Source organism: Solea senegalensis, linkage group LG10 (assembly GCF_019176455.1).
Source record: "Solea senegalensis isolate Sse05_10M linkage group LG10, IFAPA_SoseM_1, whole genome shotgun sequence".
Taxonomy (NCBI): domain Eukaryota; kingdom Metazoa; phylum Chordata; class Actinopteri; order Pleuronectiformes; family Soleidae; genus Solea; species Solea senegalensis.
In genome coordinates this window covers 21,531,165-21,557,952 of record NC_058030.1, presented here as the reverse complement: position 1 = coordinate 21,557,952, position 26,788 = coordinate 21,531,165, and the positions used below count along the sequence as shown (strand labels likewise).

Sequence of the window (26,788 nt, the reverse complement as noted above, 5' to 3'; positions counted from 1 at the left end):
AGGTCAGTGCAGTGGCCTGAGAAGAATAGCTTCACAAACGTTTGTGTGTGTGTGTTTTACAAGTATTACGTATGTTGTGGGGACCTACATCAGTTTACAGTCACTTTATGGGAAATGATTACATTTTAAGGTGAAGACATGTTGTATAGTTAGGAGGTTAAGGTTAGGTCTGCAGGAAAGTGACTCCATAATGTAAATCAATGCAATGTCCTCTGAAGTCATGGAAACGAGACTGCGTGTGTGTGTGTGTGCGTGTATGTGCGTGTGTATGTGTGTGTGTGTGAGAGAGAGAGAGCGTGCGCTTGCATGTAACCTGCTAATTAAATAGCAATCAGTATGATTACTCATGTATGATTCTGCACATGCGCATCAGCTCGTCCCCTCTTCTCGCGCCAACTACAAGCTCAGTGTTAAAAGAGCCACAGACAGATCAGCTGTTGTGAGAGAACAAGAACCAAACTGGCGCAGACTTCCGCTCTGCAGCAGCAACAACAACGACGGCGGCGTATTTATTATTTCTCTAAAGGGGAAGTGCGACGATAAATCAGGAGTTGTTTTCACTGTAAAAGCTTCTTCTATCTTCACCACTGGGATTAGGATGAAACAGTGAAAGTTGGATTTTTGTATGTATGTGTGTGTTAATCCGAACCAATGATGATGTGATGAGGAGAAAAAAGCTGTTGCAGTTTGAAATCAACAAGCAGAGAACGGACTTCAGCTGAGAGGATGAATGTAGGTGAGTGAGCTCATTCATGCTTTAGGCTTTACTTCTGTGTCCGAAGAGGAGTGAGAGATAAAGATGAAGATGGTAAATAACTCTGACTCTTGCTCATGCTGCTGACACACTTCACTTTGTTCTGTAGGATATATCTTTGTTTTGATTTGTGCAACAATATTATGAAAGAAAAGCCACAAAGTCTTTTTTGACTTATACACACATAAAAATAGATAAAGAATAATAACATAAAAATTATATTTGTGTTTGTGTTTTGGCTCAATATTCACACTGCTTAAATTATAGTTTTGAAGTTTGGAAAAAGCCAAACTACTTGTTTTGTTTTGAAAGTATATTTGTGGTGGTGCTGAAGTAACAGCTCCTGATCTCTCTCTCTCCCACACACACACACATGCATCACTGCATTAAACAGGCTAAATGAAGACATAATCAGTTAATGCCTAACCATAACCTTAACCACAATTCAAATCTTAGCCCTAAACTTAACCAGTTCCTTTAAAAATTTGGTTCTGCCTCATCAGGACTAGGTTTTGGTCTTCATGAGGATTACTGGTCCTGTCAAGGTCAGTGTTTATGACAGAAAAATGTCCTGAAGAGGCAACAAACAAAAGAATGAACCGTTAATTCATAACCTCCAAAAATAGTCTTGTGAATTAAGATTATTACCAGTTTGGATTATGATTAATAAGTAATTTAATAATTGATAAATCACAATTAGAATTTATTAAAAATTCATCAACGATTGAAACAATATCTACTAAATGTAACTATATACAGTGTGTGTGTGTGTGTGTACACAGTTAGACAACAAATCAAGTTGGCGGTTGACAAAAACTACCAACCACAACAAGATGGCAGAATCAAAATGGCTTCTTGACCACATGGCTGCTGTGTTTCTTTGTTCAGGATGAGGTTCCAGGTTAGATGAGAGGTTAGAAGCAGTCACATCACTAACATCATATTAAGCGAGTAAGCTCAATACAACATTTCATAAAGTTAAACAGTCTATGCTTAGCCAAGTCATGTGATGCTATGCTAGGCCCAGTTACCAAGTCAAGATTCAAGATTATTTATTGTTATTATGCAAGCAAAACAAAATGTCCTCCCGTGACTCTCAGCACACATTGAAATGTCATAAATAAAATAAAAGCACTTGTAGAACAATATAAAGTAGAATGAAAAATAGAGATGAACAAAACAGAAAACAAGATAAGATATTGCAGGTGAACTGTGCAAATTGCAGATGAACAGTGCTTGAAAGATGTAAGAAATGTGCTTTGGAGAAACTTTTTGACTGTGTTTCTGGTGTCTGTTGCTCAGGTTCCTCTTGACTAAGTTAGCTAGTTGGCGCTAACTCGGCTCTGCATCCTTGGTTGATCCTTAGGCAGGCTCTGGTGTTGACCATGACTCATGTCATGTGTGGGCAAGTTAGGGATTCTAGAAACCCACTGCAGATTTTTTGACATGCTATTTGGTAAATGATCACGACACAGTGCAACATGAACAGAAGGGACACATGTAAGCCAATCTTTCAGCACTGCTGGAAACAGAGTACATGTCCTCCAAATGTCCACAACTGCTGATCGCTGTGTTTGCCACTTTGGAGAAAACTCAAAGGGAACTTTTGGCCTGGTGACTTCAGGCTAAACTCTGTATTTAGGTCGTATTTTGGGCACAAATGTGGCACAAGATATGACTGCGTGAAACAGACTATTTTGTATTTGCCATCACAGTCTAAATAGCAGATTGTACTCTGTGTTATATGAATAAACAACACAAAAGTGGTAAAGTGGGAAGCAAAAATAGGAGCTAGTTATTATTCTATCCCTGGTTTTGAACTCTATACCTCCTGCTATGTTCCATCTATAAAGAGATTCAGAGGAGAGAACAAGCACGGACAAATCCTACTAAGCTCCATCTTCCTACTCCCGTGATTCCCCCGATCGTACCCTCGTCACACTCTCTGGGCTTCTTCTTTTTTTTTTTGCAGTCTGGATGTTTCTCCTGTTCATTGAGGAGGGATTTGCTCGAGCACAGAAGACTAAAGGTAAGATGGATCCTTCGCTGCTCTCCTTTGACAGAAGAACTGCACTGTGTCATTGTTCAACTTCTCAAACACATACATGTATATCTCCGTCTTTTCATAACTCATACGTATCCCATTCAATCACACGTGCCTTGCTTTATTTTTGCAATATTCCTCTTAATGGGAACCCAGCGCTCACAAACCTGACATCATGTTTAACCTGACCTTTAAATCCTCAGGACAAATGTTTACAGATGCTGTAAATCACCCGAGAAGTAGAAGATAATGTTCCATAGGCTTCTTTATGCAACCAGTGGAGTTGCCCCCTTGTGGCCTATCAATATATTCTTATTTCCTGGTTGGCTTCAGGAGGAAAACTAAAAATATTCATGGTTTGTGGCCATGATTTGTCTGTTTTCCTCTTAATTGGATCATACTTTATAACAATGACCTTGTCAATGAACAATGAATTGTCATGGAACCCTTTTTCAAACCTGCTTCCTCCTTTTATACACTGTCTTATGTTCTTGCCATCATGTAGATTTCATAGATTGTTTCCCTCATATGTTATTTCAGTTTTAGTTATCTATCTAATTGCTCTTATTCACTATGGTCTTTTGAGATATTTGATGGAATTTCCTTCAGACTAGATGTTTAGGAGTCAGAGAGTATGTTTGTATAAGTGTCTCACTTTAAAATAAAAAAGGATTTGGTTTAGGTAGTCTTGAAATAAGCCTTTTACAGTCTGTTCTTATGGAAGGCGCCAACTTGCTCCACCATGATGGATATTTTCCTAATTTGTTACAGGAGCTAATTACACAAATTAAAAATTGCTCCTCTCACATGAAATTATAGAGTAGAAGGAGGAGATGGCAGACAGACGGCAGAGACTTGTGAAAGGGAGGAGTAAGTGAAGAAGTCCTCCAGTCATTGCAATATGCTGTCAAACCATTAGAGGTCACTAATTCTTACACGCAGGACCTTTATTGTTAGCTTTTATTCTCTACGGTTCATAAGTAAGACGTTTCTTTTGTTTTCCAAGTGTTAATGTACACGTCCCTCCTATCTTTGTATTTAGCTTCAGTCATTCCATACATTTGTCTCAGTGTGTCATATGTAGACGTGATATTCTCATCATGGATTTTACATGTGGATCATCTCTATCTAGTAACTTAATCTATGAACTATTTAATTTTCTGTCATGATGGAAGTCTGATTTGTCATTTCACGTGCAGATGATGGTGCAGGATCGAAAGGAGTTAAACCGTCTCAGTGGCCGCAGCGTTCTCATCACTGTGGAAACTGGGTCCGAGACACAGATGGCGGCACCTTCAGCTCCCCCAACTACCCAAACACTTACCCCCCCAACAAGGAGTGCCTTTATGTACTGGAAGGTAAGCAGCAGTGTGTAACTGAGCTTAAGGCTGAAGCTACCAAGAGTATGTATAATTGCTAGTATATATGCTGTGTATATGTATATATATATACATACTCTACTCTTAATCTACCCGTAATGGACAATATGCATGGAATGTCTCGTACAACTTAGGCTAAAATATAACCCTTAACTTCCAGTCAGTTATTGCTCAGGGGAAATTTGAACATTTTAAGGTTATCAATCGAAAACATTTACATTGTTTTTAATAGTTGTTTTATTAATGAGCCTTGAGGGAGTTCAACATGGCCTAAAATGAAAGAGTTTCACCGTTTAGCTGGCGGCTACATGTTAGCATGTTGAGTCTTAAAATAGTTAAAAATGTAATTATTTAAACTGACAGAGAGCAAAAATGCCCCTCTCTGGATTTTGCCACGTTTTTCTTCTGTATTGTGGCTTCTTCTTATCATTTTAAGGTTAAAGGTAAACATTTACATCCCTGCTAAGAAAAACATAGTTTAGCTTCAGGCAAAAAGAAGTAATGTTTGTATCCTAACAGTATGTGTTTGGTCCGGGTTTCCGAATTGAAAAATTAGGATGTGTTCATGGTATCTGTCTTGGTAACAAAGGCAATGTCGGACAAACATATTCATTTATGAGCATTGGTTACATCTATGTGCTTTATGTTCTTGAATACTTAAGGCTCTGTTGTCACATGTGCACATACCGTATGTGATCCTGAAAACAAGGCTCCTGTCAAACTAAAAAAATCAGCGACCTTCAGGGAAATCTGAAAGAAGTCATGTTTTCATCACTCTGTGGCAAGATTATATTCCTGAATGACTTCCCTGCTTCCCTCAGCTCTGCCCCGCCAAAGAATAGAGCTAGTGTTTGACGACACCTTCCACATCGAGACGTCATTCGAGTGTCGCTTTGACCACATCGAGGTGCGCGACGGTCCCTTCAGCTTCTCTCCACTCATCAATCGCTTCTGTGGCTCAGCCAGTCCGGGCCTCGTCCTCTCCAGTGGACGCTTTATGTGGATCCGCTTCTTCAGCGATGAAGAGCTGGAAGGAATCGGCTTCCAGGTCCAGTACAGCTTTACTGCAGGTGATTCAAACACACTGGAGGGTGTTTATTGCTCCCTCAATGGCTATGTTCTCACTGCGTCATCCTGACTCTGTCTAAATCTTCATGTGATCTTCTTACGCGAGGCTTCCGTCGAATGTCTATCAAATGCCTGTGTTTGCACTGATAATGGCCCTCATATTGTGTTTGCTTCCCTCAAAGACCCTGAGTTTCATCTGCATGTGGGCGGACTTTTAAACCCAATTCCAGGTAGAGCAACTACAACACCTTCTCTTATACATTGAGTTTTGTATTTTTAGACAAATGTGTCACGCAGAGTCAGGACAGTTTCACTCCTAATCTTCTTTTTCCTCCTCTGCATCTCCACGTTCTTATCACTCCTGTCAGATTGCCAGTTTGAGCTGTTTGGAGCTGACGGGCTGATCCGCTCCAGTCAGGTGGACGAAGAGTACAAAGTGAAGCCGGACCAGGCAGTGGACTGCATATGGACGATACGAGCACCAACAAACAACAGGGTATGGGCTTTGATGGAGTTTACTGTTGAGGGCGTAAGGTCGGCAGGTACAGTTGAATGAAGTCATTGAATATTGGGTCAATTTTCTTCTAATCTAAAACGTCCAATCTTCATCTACAAAAACAACTCATTTAGTAAATGTATTAGTTACGAAAGTAGCTAAAAAGTAACCTACATTTTTGGGGCGCTGTCTGCAGTTCATGTGGATATTGCCTTTAATCACTTGTTACGAAAAACACGAAATCTTGTTTTAAGAAAAGACACAAATATGTATCAGATGTTTACATTTTCTCTTTGTGTACTGTTCGTAATTATTGTGCGTCATTTCATTGACTTTTACTTTCAGTAACAGAATCTCTTTGAGTTCTCTTTTGTATAAATTGTATTTTTTGCGAAGATAAGCTTAAAGGTACAGTTTGTCGTATTTCTGAGTCTATATTAGCAAAAATCAAATTTACTGTCAATAAAATGGACACCTGTTTTGTATAATCGCTGTATAATAATTATTGTATGAATTTCGTGGCCTTAGAAAAAGCAAATTATAACAAAAAAGCACAGGCCGCTACCGCAAAGTCCTCCATGAGTGCCACACGCCATGTTTCTACAGGAGCCTACGCGGACAAACACGTGGAATGTCGCAGTGGGAAAGCCAACTCCAGCCACGAAGAAGAAATTATGTCACGTGACCAAGGAGGCAGTTGTAGTGGAGATCATGGAGAGGGAGAGCGTGCTGAGAGGAGTTAAATGCGGCATGTTTTTAGTGTTTTTGAGGATGGAGGGTCATATTTATTGTGTTGCTGAAGAAAGAGCACCAGCCCCTGAATCCAAAGAAAAGGAAGATAACGAGAGTAAACATCACTGTTACAGAGTGGATCATTTTTGAAATTATCTGCTTGGCAAGAAACTGATGCTGCTGACCACTGGTTTATGGCCAGACATTGAACATGACATATTATCCATTAACGTTTGTTTAAGTGTAGTGTTGCTTTAAAATGTCAAATTGTGAGAAATTGTAATCTTAATCATTTTATAGCTAAATTATGGTTTTATGCTCTAATCAGTCTTACTCCATGCTTCTCAAACTGTGGTACACAAGCCTCCTCTGGTGGTGGAAAATCATAAATACTGTTCTACTGTATATATTTGGGGCAAGTCGTCTTTCAACTTGAAGGTTGTGGGTTTGATTCCTGGCTCCACTAGTCTACATGCCGTTGTTCCTTATTTATTTATTTAATTTTTTGTTATAACTGGGTTTTGTTCAAATTGTGTGTTTCAACATTTCCAACTTTTAACGGTTGTTTTGTTTTTTAATATAAAGCACATTGAGTTGTCCCTGTGAAAATGAAATGTGCTGTACACATAAAGCTGCCTTGCCTTGCCACGACTGCATGAATTAAATGTACATTAAACAAACATAAATCATCGTTATCACTTCTTCCAGATTTACCTACGATTCTTGGAATACCAGATGGAAAACTCAAATGAGTGCAAGAAAAACTTTGTGGCTGTTTATGATGGCAGCAATGCCATTGAGGACCTAAAGGTAACATATTCATTTATCATATTTGATTTTTCATAAATATTATAAAAATCAAAGTCTGTTGTTCTGATGCACTTGATTTGTGTCAAATATGCTGAAATGCTACAGACCTCGGCCTCAGTGAGACGACACATCCAGAGCTGTGAGGGACACTGATGTGTGGTTTTTTGCAGGCCAAGTTTTGCAGCACAGTAGCTAACGACATCATGCTGGACACTGGTGTGGGAGTAGTGAGGATGTGGGCTGATGAGGCGAGCCGCCTCAGCCGATTCAGGATGCTGTTCACCTCCTTTTCGGACCGTGAGTTTTTAACCTCTGACATTTGACATTTTGACCAGTTTCCTTTTTGTTTAGTTTGAAAATATGACTGCCGACAGATCTGTTATTGCACTCTCTTGTGATCTCTATTCAGTAAAACTGGTTCTGAATAGTTTTTATTGATAACCCTAAAGAGTTCCTAGAGACATTTCCTGCCATTTTATTTTTTATTCAGCCATTTGGCTGTGTTGAATGAATATAGCTCAAATTTTCCAGAGGATGTTTATTTTTGGTAAAACCTTAGAACTGTCATCTCAGTTCCTTAAATTAGCTTCAAATGGCTAAGCTACGCAAGAACTTACTCATTTGTTCCTAGTGGCGGAAAATGCCACCTTCCAAAAAAACAGCTGTAAAAACATTATATAGTAATATAGTTTTTCAACTTCAAAAATGTCAGTCTTTTAAAACTACTTCAGCCTGAAATATACAATATATATCAAATATTATAGTGTTGGGATTTTAACCTTTTAAAGGCCAGTATGTTTTCACAACTCTCAACATTTCTATAAAATAAAACAGATAAACTTCAATGATTTTCATAAAAGGCATTTCAAGGAATATTTAGTTATTATGATTATTATTATTATTACCATTAGTATCATCATCAGGCCCTGAGATGGGTCAATGATTAGCAGCAACATTGATTTTAATCCACTGTTAGTTTTTTGCAATGTCAGATTAAAAAAAAAATTAAAAAAATAAAAAATACTGTTTTTGCTCCTACATTAATCTTAAAGCATTACAACAGTGTTTCTCAATTGTGGTCCTGTGAGGAGTCACTGCCCTGCATGTTTACCTGCTCCAGCACATGTGATTCAAATCAGCGCGCACTGCAGACACCTGATAACGAGCCGTTTATTTACACCAAATCAATAAAATGGCTGACAAGTTTAAAAAAATATACTCTGAATTGCTTAAGTATTTACGTTTGTCAGCCATTTTCTTTTATCAATTGTTAATGAATACACAGATTTCCCCTCCAGGTTATTTCTTTGGTTTTCTTTGTTATGTCCTGCACTGATTTTGTTTGTTTTTATCGGTTTATTTTAACACTGAATATAGGACACAAAGAAATGTTGTAGAAATAGCCCAGACAACTTGTTTCTTTGAGTTACATAAGTAACATTTGTCTAAATGAAAAACTCAGACTCAGTATGAATGCATGTGTTCCCTCACATGTTTTTTCATTTACAGCACCGTGTGTGGGCAGCGCGTTCTTTTGCCACAGTAACATGTGCATCAACACTTCTCTGGTGTGTAACGGCGTACAAAACTGTGTCTTTCCTTGGGATGAAAGCAACTGCAAAGGTACATACTGTTTAAATATTCAATTTGCTGTTATAGTTGTGATGACTTTTCACACTGGCTGTGTCTCATTACGGAGTTTCACCAAGGAAGTTTATCAGTTATTTATCGTCCTGTCGTGATTGTTGGAACGCTCTGTGATTTCTGTGGCCATTTAGGTTGAGATGTGGCTCTTACTGACCTCAGTCAATCAAGATGTCTGTGCTTTATCAGAGCTTTGGCTCAGAATTGTTCCTGGCAGCCAAAGATACAGACTGTCCTGATGGGCACGCAGTGATGAGTCAATGACTGATGTTCCCTCAGAGCCTCTGAATGGAGATACTATTTCACTTCTCTTCATTTCTGTCATCCAGAGAAAAAGAACAAAGGTCTCTTTCACCAGATTACGAAAACCCACGGAACTGTAATCTGTGTGTCTACTGGAGTGGTGCTGCTGCTGCTTATTATCTCCATCCTAGTGCAGGTCAAACAGCCGCGGAAAAAGGTAATAAAGTCACTGTAATGTCACAAATACAACATTTGTGTAAGGTTAGCGACTGAACTAAGTTTTTTTTCTATTATATTTTGAAGGTGTTGGTGCGAAAGAATGACCTGTTTCACCGGGGGGAGTTCGAGGAGGAGTTTGATCCCCCTCATTATGAACTTTTTACCCTCAGAGACAAGGTTAGTCAAGTACTGTGAGATTATTGTGTTTCCATCATGGTTTAATAAAGCCCGGGGTCAGGCTTGCATTGCGACTGAGAACAGTGTCTATACTCGGTCGGTGCGGTGCGCTGTGCCTGATGGCTGCGTGACGTTGTACCAGTACCAAGATATCGAAAAACGACAAAAAAAGAAGACAACAACACAAGAGACAACAATGGAGGACATCTAGCAGCTCTTATTTTCCTACATCTTTTTTCCCCTCTCTTTAGTGGTTGAGTGCCCCAACGTTCATGGCATATTTAAACCAAACGCAAAGGAGTGACATTTTTCTGTCGCCCAATCAGCTGACTTTCGTGGGTGGAGCCGGTCTAGCTCCATCCTGAACTTAGGGCGTGTTTCCACCGGATTGACTCGCCTCGCCTCGCCTCGCCTCCAACAATTACCAGGGAAATGTGTAAAATCTCAATATTTAACAGAGGAGTCTGGTTTATTTAGCGACAGCGAGCGGCATCACAAACCCTGCCTCTGTATTTCAGTCTAATGACTGTGTCAGACAGAGTCTGTGCTCCTGTGGTCATGAAGGAAGTACTGAACAAATAGTTTTAATTAACTGATTCTAGTGATTCAGTTACACTGAAAACAACTACTTTTCAAGTCACTAGTCACTCGTTTGTGTGTGTAAAACGGAGTCACGGCAATTTCATGTTGAGTGAGGCGAGCTGGGAGCATAGGTGGAAAAGGGGCTTTATCATTTATCATTATTTTTTAGTACCCTTAGAGAAGGGTTCCAAAAAATGGAACGATAAGGACTGGTTATTTTGGTTCTATTGCATTGGAAATGCAAAAAATACATACCGTACTGTACCAGACTGAACCGTTCCACTTGATAGAAATACAGCTATAGTCTTCAAGTTCTTTGTAAACTGGAAATATTATTATTTTCAGGAAATGTCTGGGGATCTTGGGGATTTATCAGAAGAACTGCAGTCCCTGCAGGGGCTCAGGAGATCCTCGTCAGCCTCACGCTGTGTACACGAACACCACTGTGGCTCTCAGGTCTCTGTCAACTCCATCAAAGCCAGTCAGGATGCACATTGTCTGGAGAGAGGATCCATGGAGCTGCTTCCTTTCAGAGGGGACTTCCACGGGACCTTGCCTCCCTTCAGGGACTTTAACAGCAGTCTGCGTAAGAAGAGTTGGCCAAGCATGAAACCGGGCCGAACACAGGGCCATCACAGTGTTACAGACAGAGCGATGGAGCGGCACGACCGGGTGATGGAGGAGGAGGAAGAGGAGGAGGAGGAGGACGGCAGGTATGATGTGTATGTGCGCAGGGCAGGAAGCCGCAGAGGGAACTATGAAATGGCTCAACAAAGATCTTTGTCCATGGACCTATGAAGAGAACAGACAAGGCAGTTTAACCTGCACTGATCAATTTACTTCACTAATTTACATTTTTGTAGTGGTTGTTTGTTGAAGTTGACAAAACACCACTAGTGCACCATGGGTATGGATCTTAGGCAGCTGAAAGAAACATACTGTTTCAATGTTGTTGTTCTGTGTGGTTTGTCTGGACAAGTAATGAAAGCCATGATAAATAAATAATATAAATACATCCATCCGTCCATTGTCTACGGCTTTATCATCCACATGACGGTCACAGGGTGACTCATTCACACCTACAGCCAATTTAGAGTGTTCACTTAACCTCTGCATGTTTTTGGACTGTGGGAGGAAACTGGAGAAAACTCTCTCCCTCTCTCTCCCCCTCTCTTTCTCTTTCTTTCTCTTTCTCTCCCTCTCTCTCTCTCTTTCTCTCTCTCTTTCTGTGTGTGTGTGACTGGGTGAGGGCAGAGGAGAGAAAACTAGGACATGGAGACTGCAGTGTTTTGGTAATTACTCCAAAATCCACAGGGGGCGATAGAGGTTCCACAGTGGAGCTTTAAATACAGTTACAACTTATAGTTATAAGAATACGTTTATCCATTATATAAATACATGAATCGCACTATACATCGTCCTTAGTAACTTGTGTAACAAAAAATTCATCAACCTCAGTCATAGACACTTTATTTATTTGTTTATTTATTTATTTCTCGAGCCTTTTACAACAACCCACAGTTGACCAGTGCTTTACAAAATAAAAGCATTACAGACACAATGTAGGTAAAAACATATTGTTGAAACATAAATGAAAGCATGAAAGTTCAATTAAAAACATGCAAGCCTGGTATTAAAAGCCATACTGAATAAATATGTTTTAAGTTTGTATTTAAAAAGGCCCATTTCATCTATTTACATTGATATTAGGTCTCACATATATAATTTATAATATTTGTTTTATTTATCTCTGATGTACAGCACTTTGTTTCAGCTGTTGTTGTTTTTAAAGTGCTTTATAAATAAAGTTGGATTGGATATTACAAACAATATACGGGATCTATGTACAAGCAGCATCAATGCACTGTACACTTATATAAATACACACACAACTGACTGGACCGAGTATGTGTCCATCTTCATATCTTCAGTAAGAGACCTCCAGAATAAATGTACAATCAAGACAAACGTTTTAGACAATTTATTGAATTCAAATCCTGAATAAGGTCTAGTATTGAAACATTGTAAGTGGAATGGAATTAAGTTTATATAACTAGAGGGTTGCCAGTTCAAATCCCAGGACAGGTTAAGGGCTGTGCTGCCCACTGCTCCTGTGCCTGCTTTGTGTGAGTGCACTGGTGTAAAAAGAATGAGGTCAAATTCTAATTTGGTGTGTGTGCAAATAAAAACGGAATTCTAATTCAATAAATGTATCAATGCAACTTAGACGGTGTGAGGAAGCTTCCTGCTACTGTCTTTTAAATAGATCAATAGGCAAAGTATTTGTCACACTTTAAATACAAAAGGAAGAACTTTTCAGCTCAGTTCAGTTTGGGAGAACTCACACAGGAGGAAGAGACGTGAGATTCCAATGCTGTGCTTTGTCTGTTAAAACCCATTTTTATTGTAAAGCAAGTGAAGTCCATTAAGAATATGTTTGTCAAATAATAACCTGGACTTTTTGTGTATTTTCTCCCTGTTAAAGAATAAATATCATTGATACAGGAAAAGTCCCATCTTCTATTAAATGAAGACATTTTATTATGGGAAAGTAGCAGTGGAGCAGTTTCTTCCTCCCTGCAAGTGTGTGTTGATCAGAAATCTTTTAATAGGCGTGTCACACAAACACACACACGCGTATGCTCAGTGGAATTTCCCGTGTAATTAGTTGGACTACATTATCCTGTTGTATAATCCAATTATCCTCCACCATATTCTACCTAACTTACCGCTGCCGAACCTACGTCCGCAAAACACTAAAAACAGTTGACAGACTCAGCAACCGAATGTTTAAATGTTAACCAAAGAGGACACAGCTGACCTACTGATTATATTTTATTGATAGGTAGCAAAACAAACAATTAAATAAAACAGCATATGTAATCAGAACAGCAGTAATCACCATCATTAGCTAATAAACTGGTGTGGTTCCTTAATCGCATTCAGAAAATTCACTGAGCACGGAATGGAGCAACTACGCGTACAGAGGGAACACACACAGTCAACCCTGTCATGTGTTGTTATATATAGTTCAATGAATATTGTTCTATATAAAAAAAAAAAACAATGAAAAACATGACAATGAAAAGGTTTGATTTGGTCTAAAATTATTCAGCTGATAAATTCAGTTTTTATGTCACTCGTAATGTGATGTTTTCAAATTTGATGTTTTATCTTTCATATATAGACTGTATAGTCTAGTCTATATTTAAGCTTTATTTTACAAAAATAAAGGAGAACAGCAAAACATCCCAGCCAGCAAAACTCTAAATAAGTGTGGACAATATGGGTCCCAAGCTAGTTTGTCCATGGTTTCTCAGCCCAAAAGTAACCCTTATCTATGTGGCACATTAAGGTTTTAAATATACAGTGGTATTAGATTATCAGACGAGAAGAAGAGGTAAAGAATAAAGAGGAGCTGACATTTGTTCACAGCCTTGAATAAAATTGGATATTTCAAATCAAATAAAGCTGTCAGTGTATATAAAAATTCATTTTTAAAAATATTTAAGCTTTTCAAACTGACGCCAGCCAGACTAAATCCACTGTGTCCCAAAACTATAGCAGTTTGAGGAAAATACAAACACCACATCATCCAATTTAGTTTCAAACAATGTCAGTGCCCTGGATTTATAAATATTTCGAGGGGAAAAAATGTATACAGATTCATGTCGTAGGCGCATCCTTGGTAAATTGCTGTGGGAATAATGCACAACGTCTCATATGGACATCCTGGGGATGTGTGTTTATAGGTCACATATTCAGGCTTTACAGAATGTCTCCTTATGTGTTGTTGAGTCAAAGTTATGATTCATTTATCTCACTTATTTCATCTCTGCTCTCATAAAAAATGGGGGTAGAGATACTTCTGAAGCCAGGTTATCGCTGTGGCAACCAGGGGGACGAGTATGACAAAAATAATAATCCACTGTTTAATGTGTGTTGCTCGGGCTTAACAGCTGGCGGTTCAATCACACACCATTAGAGTATGTGAGTATGATTGTGCACACACATTAAATTTAGGACCCATCCTTGTATCCTCTATTAGAAGGTAGGATGGCTGTCACTTACAACAACACTACCTTCTATTCAAAATAAACTGCCAGTTTACTTGAACATCACTCATCAATCTCAGCAACAATGGACACGACTCACTCTCAAGAACGTTTTGCCCTCTTTTATCATAGAATGCGTACATTTTATGGCACACATGTTGATGTTTTAGCACTCTCATTAATATTTTGTGAATATTTTATATTGCGATATCTTATATCTCCTGTATTGGCTGGACCCTCTTGCAACTAACAATTATTTTTATAATCGATTAATCTGTCAATTAACAATCATATTCGTTTGATCCGTTAAGTGTCAGAAAATGTGGAAAAATGTCCTTAGATGTCTTGTTTTGTCCACAAACCAAAACGTTCCTGTTTTAATGATTTCTTTGTCAAATGGAGCAATGGAACATAAAATATTCACATTTAGGAAGCTGACAAATCAGAACACTTGTTATAATTATTAAAACCAAATAATTGATTATTGAAATAGTTGACAATTAATTTAGTTATAGATTTATAATATATGGTATTTTTATGTAACAATGTAAATTTTGCAAAAAGTTTTTATATTTTCATATTTTATCATATAGCTTAAACTCACATATATTGTGTTTGCCGTGCACCTGCTGGTTTTCCCTGGTTAAATCAAGATTATGTGGACTTGAGCTGAGCTGAGTAATAAAGGCAATAGAGACAGAGAGCAAATGAGAGAGTGTTACAGCAAGGTCATGAGCTCAGTCAGTGCTGTGTGATGTGGAGCTACAGTGAGCTGGGTCACATGAGATCAGAGGCAGCAACTGCCAGTTGTTTGACATAAGCTGGGGACAGATAGTGTTCGAGAAAACACTTCTGGTACAAAATATCACAGATATTACAAAACACAGTCATTTGTTTGGCATTGTAGTCTATATTATCCTGGCAACTTGATGTGGACAAAATACCTTTGCTGGATTATGCATGAGCTGATAACCAGTTCTCAGGTATACCACAGTATTAAAAAGTCAAGGTATTAAAAATGTATCTGTCATACAGCGCCTCTTTTTAATGACTCCTCAAAACAGAGTGCAGAAATCTGAGGTTGTGTGGCATTGAGTAACATGACCCCTCCCCTTTCAGGTCAGTGTATGGTGGTCAAAGGAGGTGGATTTCATTTCATTTCAGAACTGTAATAGCAGTATTGCGATACTGTGATATTTTGTGACAATGCCAGAATCCTATATTACACCATGCCTGTCAGACTAGTTTGAAATGATACAACAGTACCTCAGAAACCACTCACTGAACCCTCAACTCATTTAACCATGAAGCAGAAAACTGGGTGGGTGCCACTCCTGCCACTTTATTAGTTGTCTGTGTACCTATTAAAGTGGCCTGTGAGTGTATAATCAACTTTCACTTCCATATTCAGTTTCATTCAATTTATTATAAAACAGTATAATTAAATACAAATATAAATAATTAAACACACCTACAGGGAAATGAAAAGTCTGATGCCCAGACAAAAGATTTGGAATGGCTGTTCATTTCACAAGCAGGTAGTGCATAAGAACCCCCTGATATACAGAATGTCTCCTAAAAAACAATTTCTGAAAAAAATTCTCAAAAGACCTAAATCTATGAAAATGTCTTCAACAAGATGAACACAATTCTTGAAATCTCCTTTCCTTGTTTGCAAATATTGGGGTTAATGTAAAATAAATGGCAAAATGACACACACAGAATCTACCTGTGTGCACGACGACTGTCAACAATTCCTGCTATGTCATGTTACCACATGACTGAATTACTCATTGTAACCTGGTAGCTGTTCAGGAGGGAGGCCTTCTTTACGCAGACATCTAGGTCAGTGCACATGGCTTACTCCACATCACATTAACCTCACACTACCCAATGACCTGTGTCACAGGTGCACAGTTTGCTCAGTACAGAGGGATAAGTCATGTCATCTTACCTTGGCTTCACAGGACTTGTGAACTGCAGCCTTGCATTCTGCAAACAGAAGGGAGAGTTTATTGTATCAGCGCTCTCCAGTTGTGTCTCAGGCTCTGTCGCGTGAACTGACAGGGAGGTGAACTCACCCTTGCAAAAAGCCCCGGGGTTGATGATGTTGTGCTTGCACACTTCACATATCCGTCTCTTCTTGAAGCTCTTCTCCATGAAGGTGTGGCTCCCAGCTTTGGCGAGCTGCAGACACACACAAGAGTAAAATCTGATCACATGCTGTGTGTCTCCTCTACATTGTGCAGATGATCACACCCCCTGCGGTGCTCCCTCACATCTCCTTTCCCACCCCATTCACTCACTCACTGCTCCCTGCCCACTTCTTGGCATTTTTTAAACCAGACATTACTTACAATTTTGGCAGGATTTTTGGATGAAGAAGCTAGGGTTGTTCCTCTCCAGGATACTCATACTACATACAGTATATTATAGTATAGCCAGACTGACAGGTGTGTAAAGAAGTGAATAACTGTTTCACCTAATGTGTGCACATGTGTGCACACAGTCATGCCTTCCCAGTGAGAGTTTTCTTCCTAAAGGCAAATAAATGTAATACTCTGAGTCATAATCCATGGATTTTTCTTTTTATAAACAAATACTCAACAGTTGTGGTAATACCCACCCAGAGTAACAGCTTCTGAGAGGCACCTTCAACCATTCAATCTTTCCTTAGACAGAGAGGGTGTGTGTAGTTCTTCCCTCTTTAGGACCTTTTTCTGGCCTACACACTGACCTTGTTAGGACCAGTAGTTGTCATGGAGACAATGAGGCAAAACCTGATTTCTGAGAAAATGGTTAAGTTTAGGGCTAAGATTTGAATTGTGGCTGGGGTAAGGTTAGTGTTAAGAAATAACTTGTTATGGTTAAGGGTAGGAATAACAGTTTAAGCTGTACAATCAAAGAGAGGCCTTAAAAGGAGAGCTGTGTGTGTCAGTGGGATGGAAGATGGAGGGCCACTAACAACATACCTGCCCACCTTTTCCTGTTTTCGTTTCCTGTCTTGATGCATTTTCTGGCCTTAAAAAAACATTCTTCAGCACTGGCACTTTTTCTTTTTTTTCTTTTTCCATTCCCTGGATTTTCCCTAAACAGAAGCAGCATTGAATTTTACTCTGGAAGGTGACTGCACATGTACACCAGCTCAGATATACCTTCACAAACACTTTGCCCATCATCTCGAATCGTGAGTGCAGAGGAAAACACACACATGTATTATAAAACAGCAGTGCCTCTGTGGCGTGTGTGCTGCTTACATTCTTCATGAATAGAAATATATAATTAATGTTTTATGTGACTTTACCTTCAGCTTTGTTCAGTTACATAATGTGCAGATCCCTGGATTCACTCCCCAAAACTCCCCAAAATAATCTTTCCATTACACTAATATCTCTCTTCATGTTTGCATTTGAAAAGAAAGAATAACATTAAAATAAATAAATAAATCAATCACAACTCATAACACTCATACGTCCATGTTGTAAATATTCACTTTGTATACCTCACTTAACTTCCTTGTGTTTTTTTACGCACGTTGACTAATTATTGTTACCTTATTCCATGCTAATGTGCATTTGCAACTATCCTTGGATTGGGATTATCGTATCTTTTATTATTTAACAGATTTTGTGAAATACATTTTTTTGCGTAAAGATAAATCAGCAATACTCGTGAGTTAAAATGAAGCTACACATACCACAAAGACCAGCAAAGCACAACATTAAGCAATAAAGTCTATATGTGACGTCACGTTTGCCATTCATGTGTATGGGGTTTGTCATTCTAGATAGCGACAACTCAGTTATGGATATAAATGAAGGTATCTCTCATTCCAGTTGCAGATATCTACAACGTCGTTCTGGGTAGTAATTAATTCGGAGAACCCGGCGAACCCGGAGAAACCGCACGCACACACTGGGAGAATATGCAGACCCTTGCGCCGACCGGGTCTCGAACCCGGGTCTTCTTGCAGCAACAGTGCTAACCACTACTCTCATGAATGAATAAAACTACATTAGAAATATACAATTGACACTGAAAACCCCTCATTAATACTTACAGAAATGCTGGCAATCATTATCCTTAGATTTAACGGCAGGAAAACACTTTAAACCTGCTGGTTTAATCTGAATAAAAAGCATCACTACAAGTTTTTCACCTACGTCACTCTGTTGTGTGCGTCGCTAATTAATCACCGGTAGGGTTCCGGGTACAGGTAAACCGGAACTTTTGACAGAATGCTTTTGTCAAAGGTTTTTCAATGTTTTCACAATACAAAATAAAAAATAGCTTGTTTACTCAGCTACTACCACACTGACTCAATTCACCAGAGTCTTTGGCAAAAAAGTCCACTGAACAATGTCTATTGGAAATTCTTTTCCCAGTCTGTACTAATTCAAGTTGGAAATATCTGAATATTTGGCTGCTAAAAGCACATCTGTAACTTTCAATGTGCCATCAGGGGTGAGCACAGATTACGTAATTTCCCACATTCTCACACAACTGTGTAAACTATACAGGGACATCCTTTACAACACAGCATCACTTTCTATTATCAAGATGGGCATTTTCTATACAGTACTGACTATAATTTCCTCTAAGTACACAGTTTGGGGCATTATAACGGCACCCTTTTTGATTTGAAGGGCACCGATAGGAAATAAAGTCGCAGGGGCATCTTTGCACCAGAAGTCACACGTTGTGTTAAAATAGTTGTAATCATTGCTGCATCAAATTAAAAACATCATCAATAATTATTTTTATTAATCCCCAAAGAAAACCCCAAACAAAATCAGGTTGAAAAGCTTTGTTTATTTTTGGTCACTGAGTGGGACGGATGGAACACATTATCATTATGTTGTAGGTATTGATCTTAAAATCAAAGCAGCAGAGAACATGTCAGCTAAGTATTGACATGGTGTCTGTCGTTATGATGAATGGCTACTGCTGTAAACTCTGCCATCCACTCTGAGCAAACAGAATCAGACAAAAAAGGGGCACATGAGGAAAGAGGTTATTCGTCACAACATTTCTCCATTTAAATTTTAAATGTTATTACATAACTCATGAAACTCGTGGGTGTGGAATTGATGGACTTATGTAATGACCTACAATGGTGGTGACCCTTTATTAACCTGACCTGAATTCACCTGCAGGATTAAAAAAACAAACAAAAAACTGTTATTAGTGAATTAAGCTAGAGAAAACAATTATTCTTTCTGCAGTTAATCAGAACAATATATATAAAAAAGGGCAACAAGTGAAATGAACGTGTTTCTAGACCAGCAGCTAAAACAAAGGAGTGTGACTATTATATCTATTTATTTTCTGCTCAGGATGCCATTTCTATGCAACATTAACTTTAACTTTAATCTTGTGTGTGACATTTAAGAAATTTAGCATACAACCCAAAATAAGTGTTAAACTGCTTTAAAATAAAAATGTTGTTTTTATTGGCACAGAAAACATCAGAGTACATACAGTATATGAGACAATACTACAACAGTACTAAACATTCAACATTAGATACATGGTCATTTGGAAAGTGCAGTGGCTTCTCTAACTTAAAAATACACTACGAGAAAATATCCTAAAAATAAAATGCCACATCTAAATATTTTATCAGTTTCCTTTCAGAAACCTCACTGAAAATCACTTTTTTTTTAAAATTGTATCACTTAAATTTCTCTGAGAAAGCAGGATGAGTCAAGGGCGCCTCTTAGTGGTCAAATTATGTCAGTGCAGCTCAGCAGATTAAAACCACTGGCTGGCAGCAAAAGATTCAAATTAGTTGTTACTTTAATGCTTCTTATGAAGAGTTTTCATGTGTATAAAAATGTGTCTTACATTTGTTAGCAGATTTTGTTGCAGTCATCTGTCAGATAAAGGCATTATACTTAATGGCCACTTTATTAGGTACACCTGTTCTGCTGATTTTAGAAGCAAATAAGACGAGATAAGATAATAATTAAAAACAAAAACAGAAAATAGAATAGTATACACAATGAAACCAGTGCTTAACCTAACTATTCATACAACGCTGGTGACTGCAATCACATGGAATGCATTTATTCATGTAGACATGGTCAGGGCGACCTGTTGAAGTTCAAACCGAGGATCAGAGCGGAGAATAAATGTGATTTCTGTGACTTTGAACGTGACATGGTTGCTGCTGTCAGACGGGCTGGTCTGGGTATTTAAGAAGTTGCTGACCTACTGTGATTTTCAAGCACAACCATCTCTAGAGTTTAGGAGAGTGACCGGACCGGTATGCAGAACATCATCTCATGACCAGCCCACATCCTGTGTCTGTCACTTTATTAGTTGTCGTGTCCTGTGTACCTAATAAAACGGCCTGTGAGTGGACACAGATTAAATGACTCATGTGTCTCTCAATGTGATCACACAATTGTGAAACACACCCAGTTATTTCCCCCCATTTGTCACAGATCAATGAATACTGGAAGAGCAAAAGGAAATAGTGAGTCGAAGATTAATTTGATTGTTAAGGCGGAAAAAAAGTAGAATTTGGATCAGACGGCAGCTGCTCATGATATTGTGCTCACTAACTTTCCTGGATGTTCAGTACCAGCAGAGAGGAAATGTGGACGCTCAGTCTCCAGAGGCACTCGTGACTATCAGCGGAGTTCCAGTATTGAATTGCAGTATTGAGGAACCCCACCCCTCTCAGATCTTTGCAGCCAAAGTCTGTGTCATTCTCCAAGCATGTATGACCACAGCAGAGAGCCTCAAGCTCTTCACTTCTCTGGGTGAAAATGCCTCGTTGATGCCAGAGGTCAGAGGAGAATGACCACACTGGTTTGAAAGAATAAACAGGCAACAGTAACTCGCAACAGTGGGTGATGTAAGCATTTGCAGATACACAATATAGAGGCAGCAGACACCGAAGCAAGAGCTGCACGACATGGTCAAAGAAAATCATATTGCGTTTATTCTGACAGATTTTGAACAACACATGCTCTGATCTGATGGGCAAGATTTCTTCTGATTCTTCTGATTTAGATATTGCACCTGGTTGTATTGGGATTTAGATTTTTTTTTGGAGGTATTTTCTTATAACGTGTGTTTCTGTCCAGTTGACTGCTTGACTTGGTTATGAAATGACCGCTGTCTGTGTTGTCTGTGACTGAGCAACATGGCCGACTCCTGGATTACTTGTTTCCGTTTAATGACCTGGGGGCCACCGAGTATGGACAACCTTTTGAGAAAAAGTACCCGACATAACAATATTTATGATGACATATGTAACAATAAATAGCTCACAATAAAAACGGATTTATGATGCAAAATTAATCTATAAATAAAAGAGCAGAAATAACTCATTATAACTTGATATTAAGTGACGGTGAGTGATACTAAACTCGCTAAAAAAGTTTTGTCCTGCAACGTGGGACCTCACATCCTGTGAGCCAGGTTTAACTGATTTATATATTTGAAAGTGTGTAAAAAAAAAAAAATGACACCAATATTACAATAAGAAATGTAAATGGACAGTGAAACACAGTCTGTGTGAGTGAGTGCTTTTTTCAGTGACACCTCACAACTTATTACATGCTGGAGAGCAGGAGGAGCAACCTCGAGTTTTGGTGGCATGCACACACGCACACACAATCAAGGGACGGGAGCAGGTGGCGAGCCAGTGGTATGCTCAAGTTCTGGCAGGGTATTTTTAACCTGCTTGAGTAGAGACAGTCACCTCTGACAGCCATGAAAATACTGAAAATAGGTGCGGGAACGAGAGTGTGTGTGTGTGTGTGTGTGTGTGTGTGGGTTAATAGAATAAAACAACCTAAAGAATTACTCCTGGACAGCTCACATGTATGACACATTTTGTTCCTCTCCACTGCAGAGTCCACCCTTTCAGCTGGGACTATATTATCATAATTTGGCACATACACACACACACACACTTTCTCTCTCTCTCACGCTCTCATGCACACACAGCATTGATTTCCATTCATAAAACAAAGCATTATTTCTAACCTTAACCAGCTCTGCCCAATTAGGACCATGTTTTGGTCTCCATGAGAACTACTGGTCCTGACAAGATCAGTGATTATACACAGTAGTTACTGTGCATTTCTGAGCAAAACAAGCCAAGTGAATGAACCCAATTTGAAACAACTGCTCCTGTTATCAAGTCACTTCAGTCATGTGAGAGTGTACTCATTCTCTTGTGCAACACAAGCCCTTTTTTTATTTTCAACTCTACTGTATGCAAGAGCTCCAGAGGCTTTACGTGTGTGACAGTGTGGCTTGCCCCTAAATCCATACGTGTTCCTAAATAGAGGCAGCAGACAGACGGACGGCAGGTCAAAACCGGACAGTAACTTATACCACTTCCTTTTGAACCTTGACTCCCGAGGGACATGATTAACAGCTATCAAGTACACACACACACACACACACACATGCTTGTGCAGCATTCGTAGTGAGACATAATGCATTGCGTGGCCCCTTAACCTCACCCTTAACCTAATCCTAAAAACCTAAAATCAAATCTTAACCATTAAAAAAGGGTTTTTAAGGGGAGACTGAATGTGAAGACCAGCCAAAATGTCCTCACTCAATACTCCCAACTCCCTGTCTTGCATGTCTGTTGATTCCATTGTTTGACATGTTTCTTGAAAAATAACAGTTAAATATTGAACACGCAGGTGTAAATAGGAGCAACACATTTATCCTTGGGTATGCGAGCATGTGCGGCATGAGATACTTCTGTTCTATTTAGCCCACAGACAGACACACACACACACACAGAAGAGCCAGAACTGCTTTGGTCTTTATATCATTTGGGTAATTTTTCAGATTCCTTCAGTTGGCGTGTTGCATATAAGAATTATTGCTGGGTCAAATTAGACAAACAAACACCTTCAGGCTTTTGGAAGCGCTGCCACGTGACCATACACGTCCAAATATCCAGAATGCTTTTTGGAATGTCCAGGAATTTTTCTGTGCTACCAACGGACTGAGGATATTATGAGCAGCACATTTGGCTCAGTGTGCAGCAGGCATGCGTACCATATCCCATAAGAGTGCTTACCTCAGCAAGGTGCAGGATTTCAGGATGCACCTCCGGTTCCGTCTTTATAAGGATTTCCCCTGTGTCAGTATCTGGTCCATGTTTCTTCACCTTGCCAGTGCCCGTGCTGTGAATGCACCCCATACTTCCAGCAGACACCTTCTCTCTTCCTCCTCAATATCCCCAACTCTTCCTCAACCGCTCCTCTCAGACAAGTGCTTCAGTTGGGAAAGTCCTCTTCTCTTCATGTGATGAAGGGCTCACATCTCCTTCTCCAGCATGTTCCTTCTTCCCAAGTGACTCCTCACACCCCGGCCCTTCTCGCTGACAGCTTGTCCTGTCTTGAAATCCACTCCAGATGACCCCCCGCACCCCCTCCTTCTACTCTTCTTCCTCTCCAAAAACCAAGCAGAGACCTTCACCTCTTTCCTTGCCCCCTCCACTCACACTCTGCCGTGTCCCTTAGTCTCTAGCTTTCCTCACTGTGAAAGCATGCAAACACACACACTCACCACCTCCTCCCCTTTTCCACTTGCCAATGCCTTCTTCCCTTCTCTTCAGCCCCTACAGACCACCACTGTACGTACACCACTCACTTCTCCTCACTCACAGACCCTACAGTCTCCCCTACTCTCTCTCTCTCTTACTCCATCAGTCCCCCTCTTGCTGTCTCCCTCCATGGGGGAGAAGGGGGCAGCTGTTTTGGCTTGCTGATGTCAGGCCCTTCCCCTTTTCCTTTGGCTTCATTTCAGCCCCTCTCACTCTCTTCTTCCGCACAAGGGAGTGATCAGATAGAGCTTCTTTCACACAAGGAATCCCCGCAGACTGTAACTCTGTACACAAGAACATCCTGGAGAGGCTTGAATGCATTGATCCCACTTCTCCCCATTTCCTCAGCTTGTTGCGAAAAAGTGACGACATTTGACCACATGCTTGGGTATTTATGGGGGGACAGAAGGGGGTGAAAGGAGCAAACTGGCCTTAAAATGAGATCTTGTATTTGTCATTTGGGATTTATCATACAAACCCATTTCCCAAAAAAGTTTGGACACTGACTTGAAACTTTATTTAACGGACAGAACGAACGTTTTCACCAACTCAAAAGGAGTTGGGACACCGGGTCACATCTCCTTTTCTTTTAATTTCACTTTTTAATTCTATGGGAATTGCAGATGCTCAACAGTGTGAGGTCGTCATTGCCCGAGGTCGTCCTCATCGGGAGGAGCCAAACATTTTCAAAAGGAGACTGATGTGGACTGCAGGCAGGACCAGTCAAGGACACGCACTCTGTGGCGATGAAGCCACGCTGTGTGCAGAACTGCTGCTGTCGTGTTGAAATAACCGAGACGTCGCTCCAACATTCTCCTGCACATTCAGCAGCGATTTGCACCCTTTATTTATGCCTTTTATGTCCTGAGATTCCTCCTGACTCCCTCAATCTTTTCATGACATAATGAACTGCAGATGGTGAAAGACTTCAATTCTGTGCAAACTCGCATTGAGAAACATTCTATTCTCCCATGAAGTTTGGCACAAAATGGTGAACCACGACCCATGGATTCTCCTCTTATTCCCAATTTCCGTGCCCTCATCTGTTCCTGGTTAACCTGCGGATTATGAAACCGTTTAATGCGTTTGCAAAATCAGTTTTGTCAGTGGAAACACTGAAATTCTTTTCTTTGTAATTCTATCTGTTCAATTACAAGTCATTCAACCAATTACACATTTTCGTTGTTTTTGTTGCATTTATAGCAAGCGTCACATACAGTAGAGCAACCTTTCTGGAAATGGGATTTGTATATGAAATGAACTCCTATACAAATATAATAGTAATAGGACATATGACACCAAACATTAATGTCCCATCTTTACCCTTTTAGTTGTGTGCTCCCCCCAAATGAAGACAATGATCGGCTCTGTGTTTAAATCTTCCATCCCCTGTTGAGTTTCTCTCTGAGTAAGGCTACTGTACTGTTTCGTCTCACTGGTTTTTCTGGACAAAATCCTGCTTCAAGCTGGAGGGTTTTAGGGCCGTGAGGGGAAAAAAAAATCTCCCAACAATTAGCCCTTTCTGAAAGCACGTTTTAAGCCCACAGTTGGGCTATACAAAGCAGTCTTTGGTCAAAAACACGAGGCAGAAAACTGTGTGAGTTGTGAGCTAAATTAGGTGACAAACCATCAGGCATTTTAGCAAGTGAAGATTCTCTGCAGCTTTCAAAGATGCCTCTTTATCACAGCTCCGAGAAAGACATCAGCAGACAAGTGTAACTGTCAAAAACAGACCATAATCAGTGCATGATCATGGTTTACTTCACTGAATGCACTGTGGGAGACACTCACTGTCAGGCTGGGACTTGAAGAAGACGGACCCTCCTGTGTGCTTCAGCTGCTGATTCACATTAAGAGGGGTGGGGAAGGGCTGGGGAAAGATGGATGACACAATAAAACTCCAGGATTCTCCCCCTTTTTTGTTTTTTTTACTGAGAGTTCACAGCTTTGAAGTGATGGAGAAGGAAACTTTTAAATATGAGCTGTCATGTAGAACTTGAGACTATATGTATGATATGAATGCTCTGACTCTGAAGGAATGGGGGTGGCAATGCTATAACGTGTATGCTCTACAGCCTTCGGTTCAGATATCACGGCCACTTGTTCCCTGAAGACAGACTGTGTCCTTCCGACTTCAACGGTCAGAGGTCACATCCTCCTCACAGCAGAGTGTAATCCCAGTAATCATCCCTTAGCTTTGTATTACTTTGCTTATATTCAAACCGAGCACAATTACTGTGCTGAAACGTATGTTACAGCAAATGAATCAAGAAGTCAGAATTCTTAGGAACAGGAATCCAAAAATACATTGTGTGAACTTTTCCGCAAAACTGAGAATCACCCTAACATTCTTCTGTATTGTACTTATGATGAATTAACAACATATATACTGAAAGAAATCCATAAATCTGCTGGTAGACTGAATGTTGAGTGATGTGTATTGGTTTGCTACCTGTGTCTAAAACCTGGAAGAAGTCAGTTATTTGTTTAATATTATTTGTTGTACTTGTATGAATCTCTAAATAATGGTGTATTGTAAGCCTGTCTGGGCTGGGTATTTATTCTGTGCACGATACACTGATAAAAAACAATAACAACTAATTTACCCTAGCAGGGCTGAATTAATTGAGATGATGGAACTTCTCAAAGGTGCTTCCATGTCAGACATGACGGTAAAATATCTTAATTTACGTAAATCCTGCCAGCACAATTCTATTCTACTTTCTTTTTATGGAAGATTGCACCGACATATCAAACCACTTGTTTTCTCTGTGTATAATATTTCCACTTTTGTAATTCTTATTAATAACTTCTTCAGAACTTAGTTAATGTATTGACTAAGCATATACACATACACTTCACAGCCACCGCATTAGTTACAACCTTTCAACCTGCTCCATTACCACAATTATCTAATTGGGCCAATCACATGGCAAGAACTCAATGCATTAAGGCAGGAAGACATGGTCAAGGCATGCTGCTGAGGTTCAAAC

The 26,788-nt window shown here is 39.6% G+C and overlaps 2 protein-coding genes across 3 annotated transcripts; one reads left to right on the top strand and one right to left on the bottom strand.

Annotated features, from left to right (window-relative positions):
- The first annotated feature begins 403 nt into the window (after positions 1–403).
- On the top strand, positions 404–11,167 carry neto2b (neuropilin (NRP) and tolloid (TLL)-like 2b). 2 transcript variants are annotated; one of them, XM_044035276.1, is made up of 12 exons: positions 404–732; positions 2,727–2,783; positions 3,998–4,156; positions 4,999–5,247; positions 5,428–5,475; positions 5,614–5,741; positions 7,182–7,283; positions 7,454–7,580; positions 8,793–8,906; positions 9,257–9,387; positions 9,474–9,566; positions 10,494–11,167. In XM_044035276.1, the coding sequence occupies exons 2-12, from the start codon at positions 2,732–2,734 to the stop codon at positions 10,944–10,946; spliced, it is 1,656 nt and encodes a 551-aa protein (XP_043891211.1). In that variant the 5' UTR covers positions 404–732; positions 2,727–2,731; the 3' UTR covers positions 10,947–11,167. The 2 variants fall into 2 exon arrangements, with proteins under 2 accessions (XP_043891211.1, XP_043891210.1); XM_044035275.1 differs by having other exon boundaries at positions 404–736.
- A 4,922-nt stretch (positions 11,168–16,089) lies between these two features.
- On the bottom strand, positions 16,090–23,912 carry LOC122775884 (tensin-2-like). The gene is made up of 4 exons (XM_044036090.1): positions 23,268–23,912; positions 16,285–16,390; positions 16,158–16,195; positions 16,090–16,101 (listed from the first exon to the last, which is right to left on the bottom strand). The coding sequence occupies exons 1-4, from the start codon at positions 23,388–23,390 to the stop codon at positions 16,090–16,092; spliced, it is 279 nt and encodes a 92-aa protein (XP_043892025.1). The 5' UTR covers positions 23,391–23,912.
- Between the last annotated feature and the right edge of the window lie 2,876 nt (positions 23,913–26,788).

Bases quoted from the DNA above. Each gene is read 5' to 3' on its own strand.
- neto2b (XM_044035275.1), top strand. The intron at 5,248-5,427 runs GTGATTCAAACA...CTTCCCTCAAAG, and splicing joins CCAGTACAGCTTTACTGCAG to ACCCTGAGTTTCATCTGCAT. The intron at 8,907-9,256 runs GTACATACTGTT...TCTGTCATCCAG, and splicing joins GGATGAAAGCAACTGCAAAG to AGAAAAAGAACAAAGGTCTC.
- LOC122775884 (XM_044036090.1), bottom strand. From the start codon at position 23,390: ATGGGGTGCATTCACAGCACGGGCACTGGCAAGGTGAAGAAACATGGA. The intron at 16,391-23,267 runs GTAAGCACTCTT...GTGTGTCTGCAG, and splicing joins AAATCCTGCACCTTGCTGAG to CTCGCCAAAGCTGGGAGCCA. The intron at 16,196-16,284 runs GTGAGTTCACCT...TTCTGTTTGCAG, and splicing joins CCCCGGGGCTTTTTGCAAGG to AATGCAAGGCTGCAGTTCAC.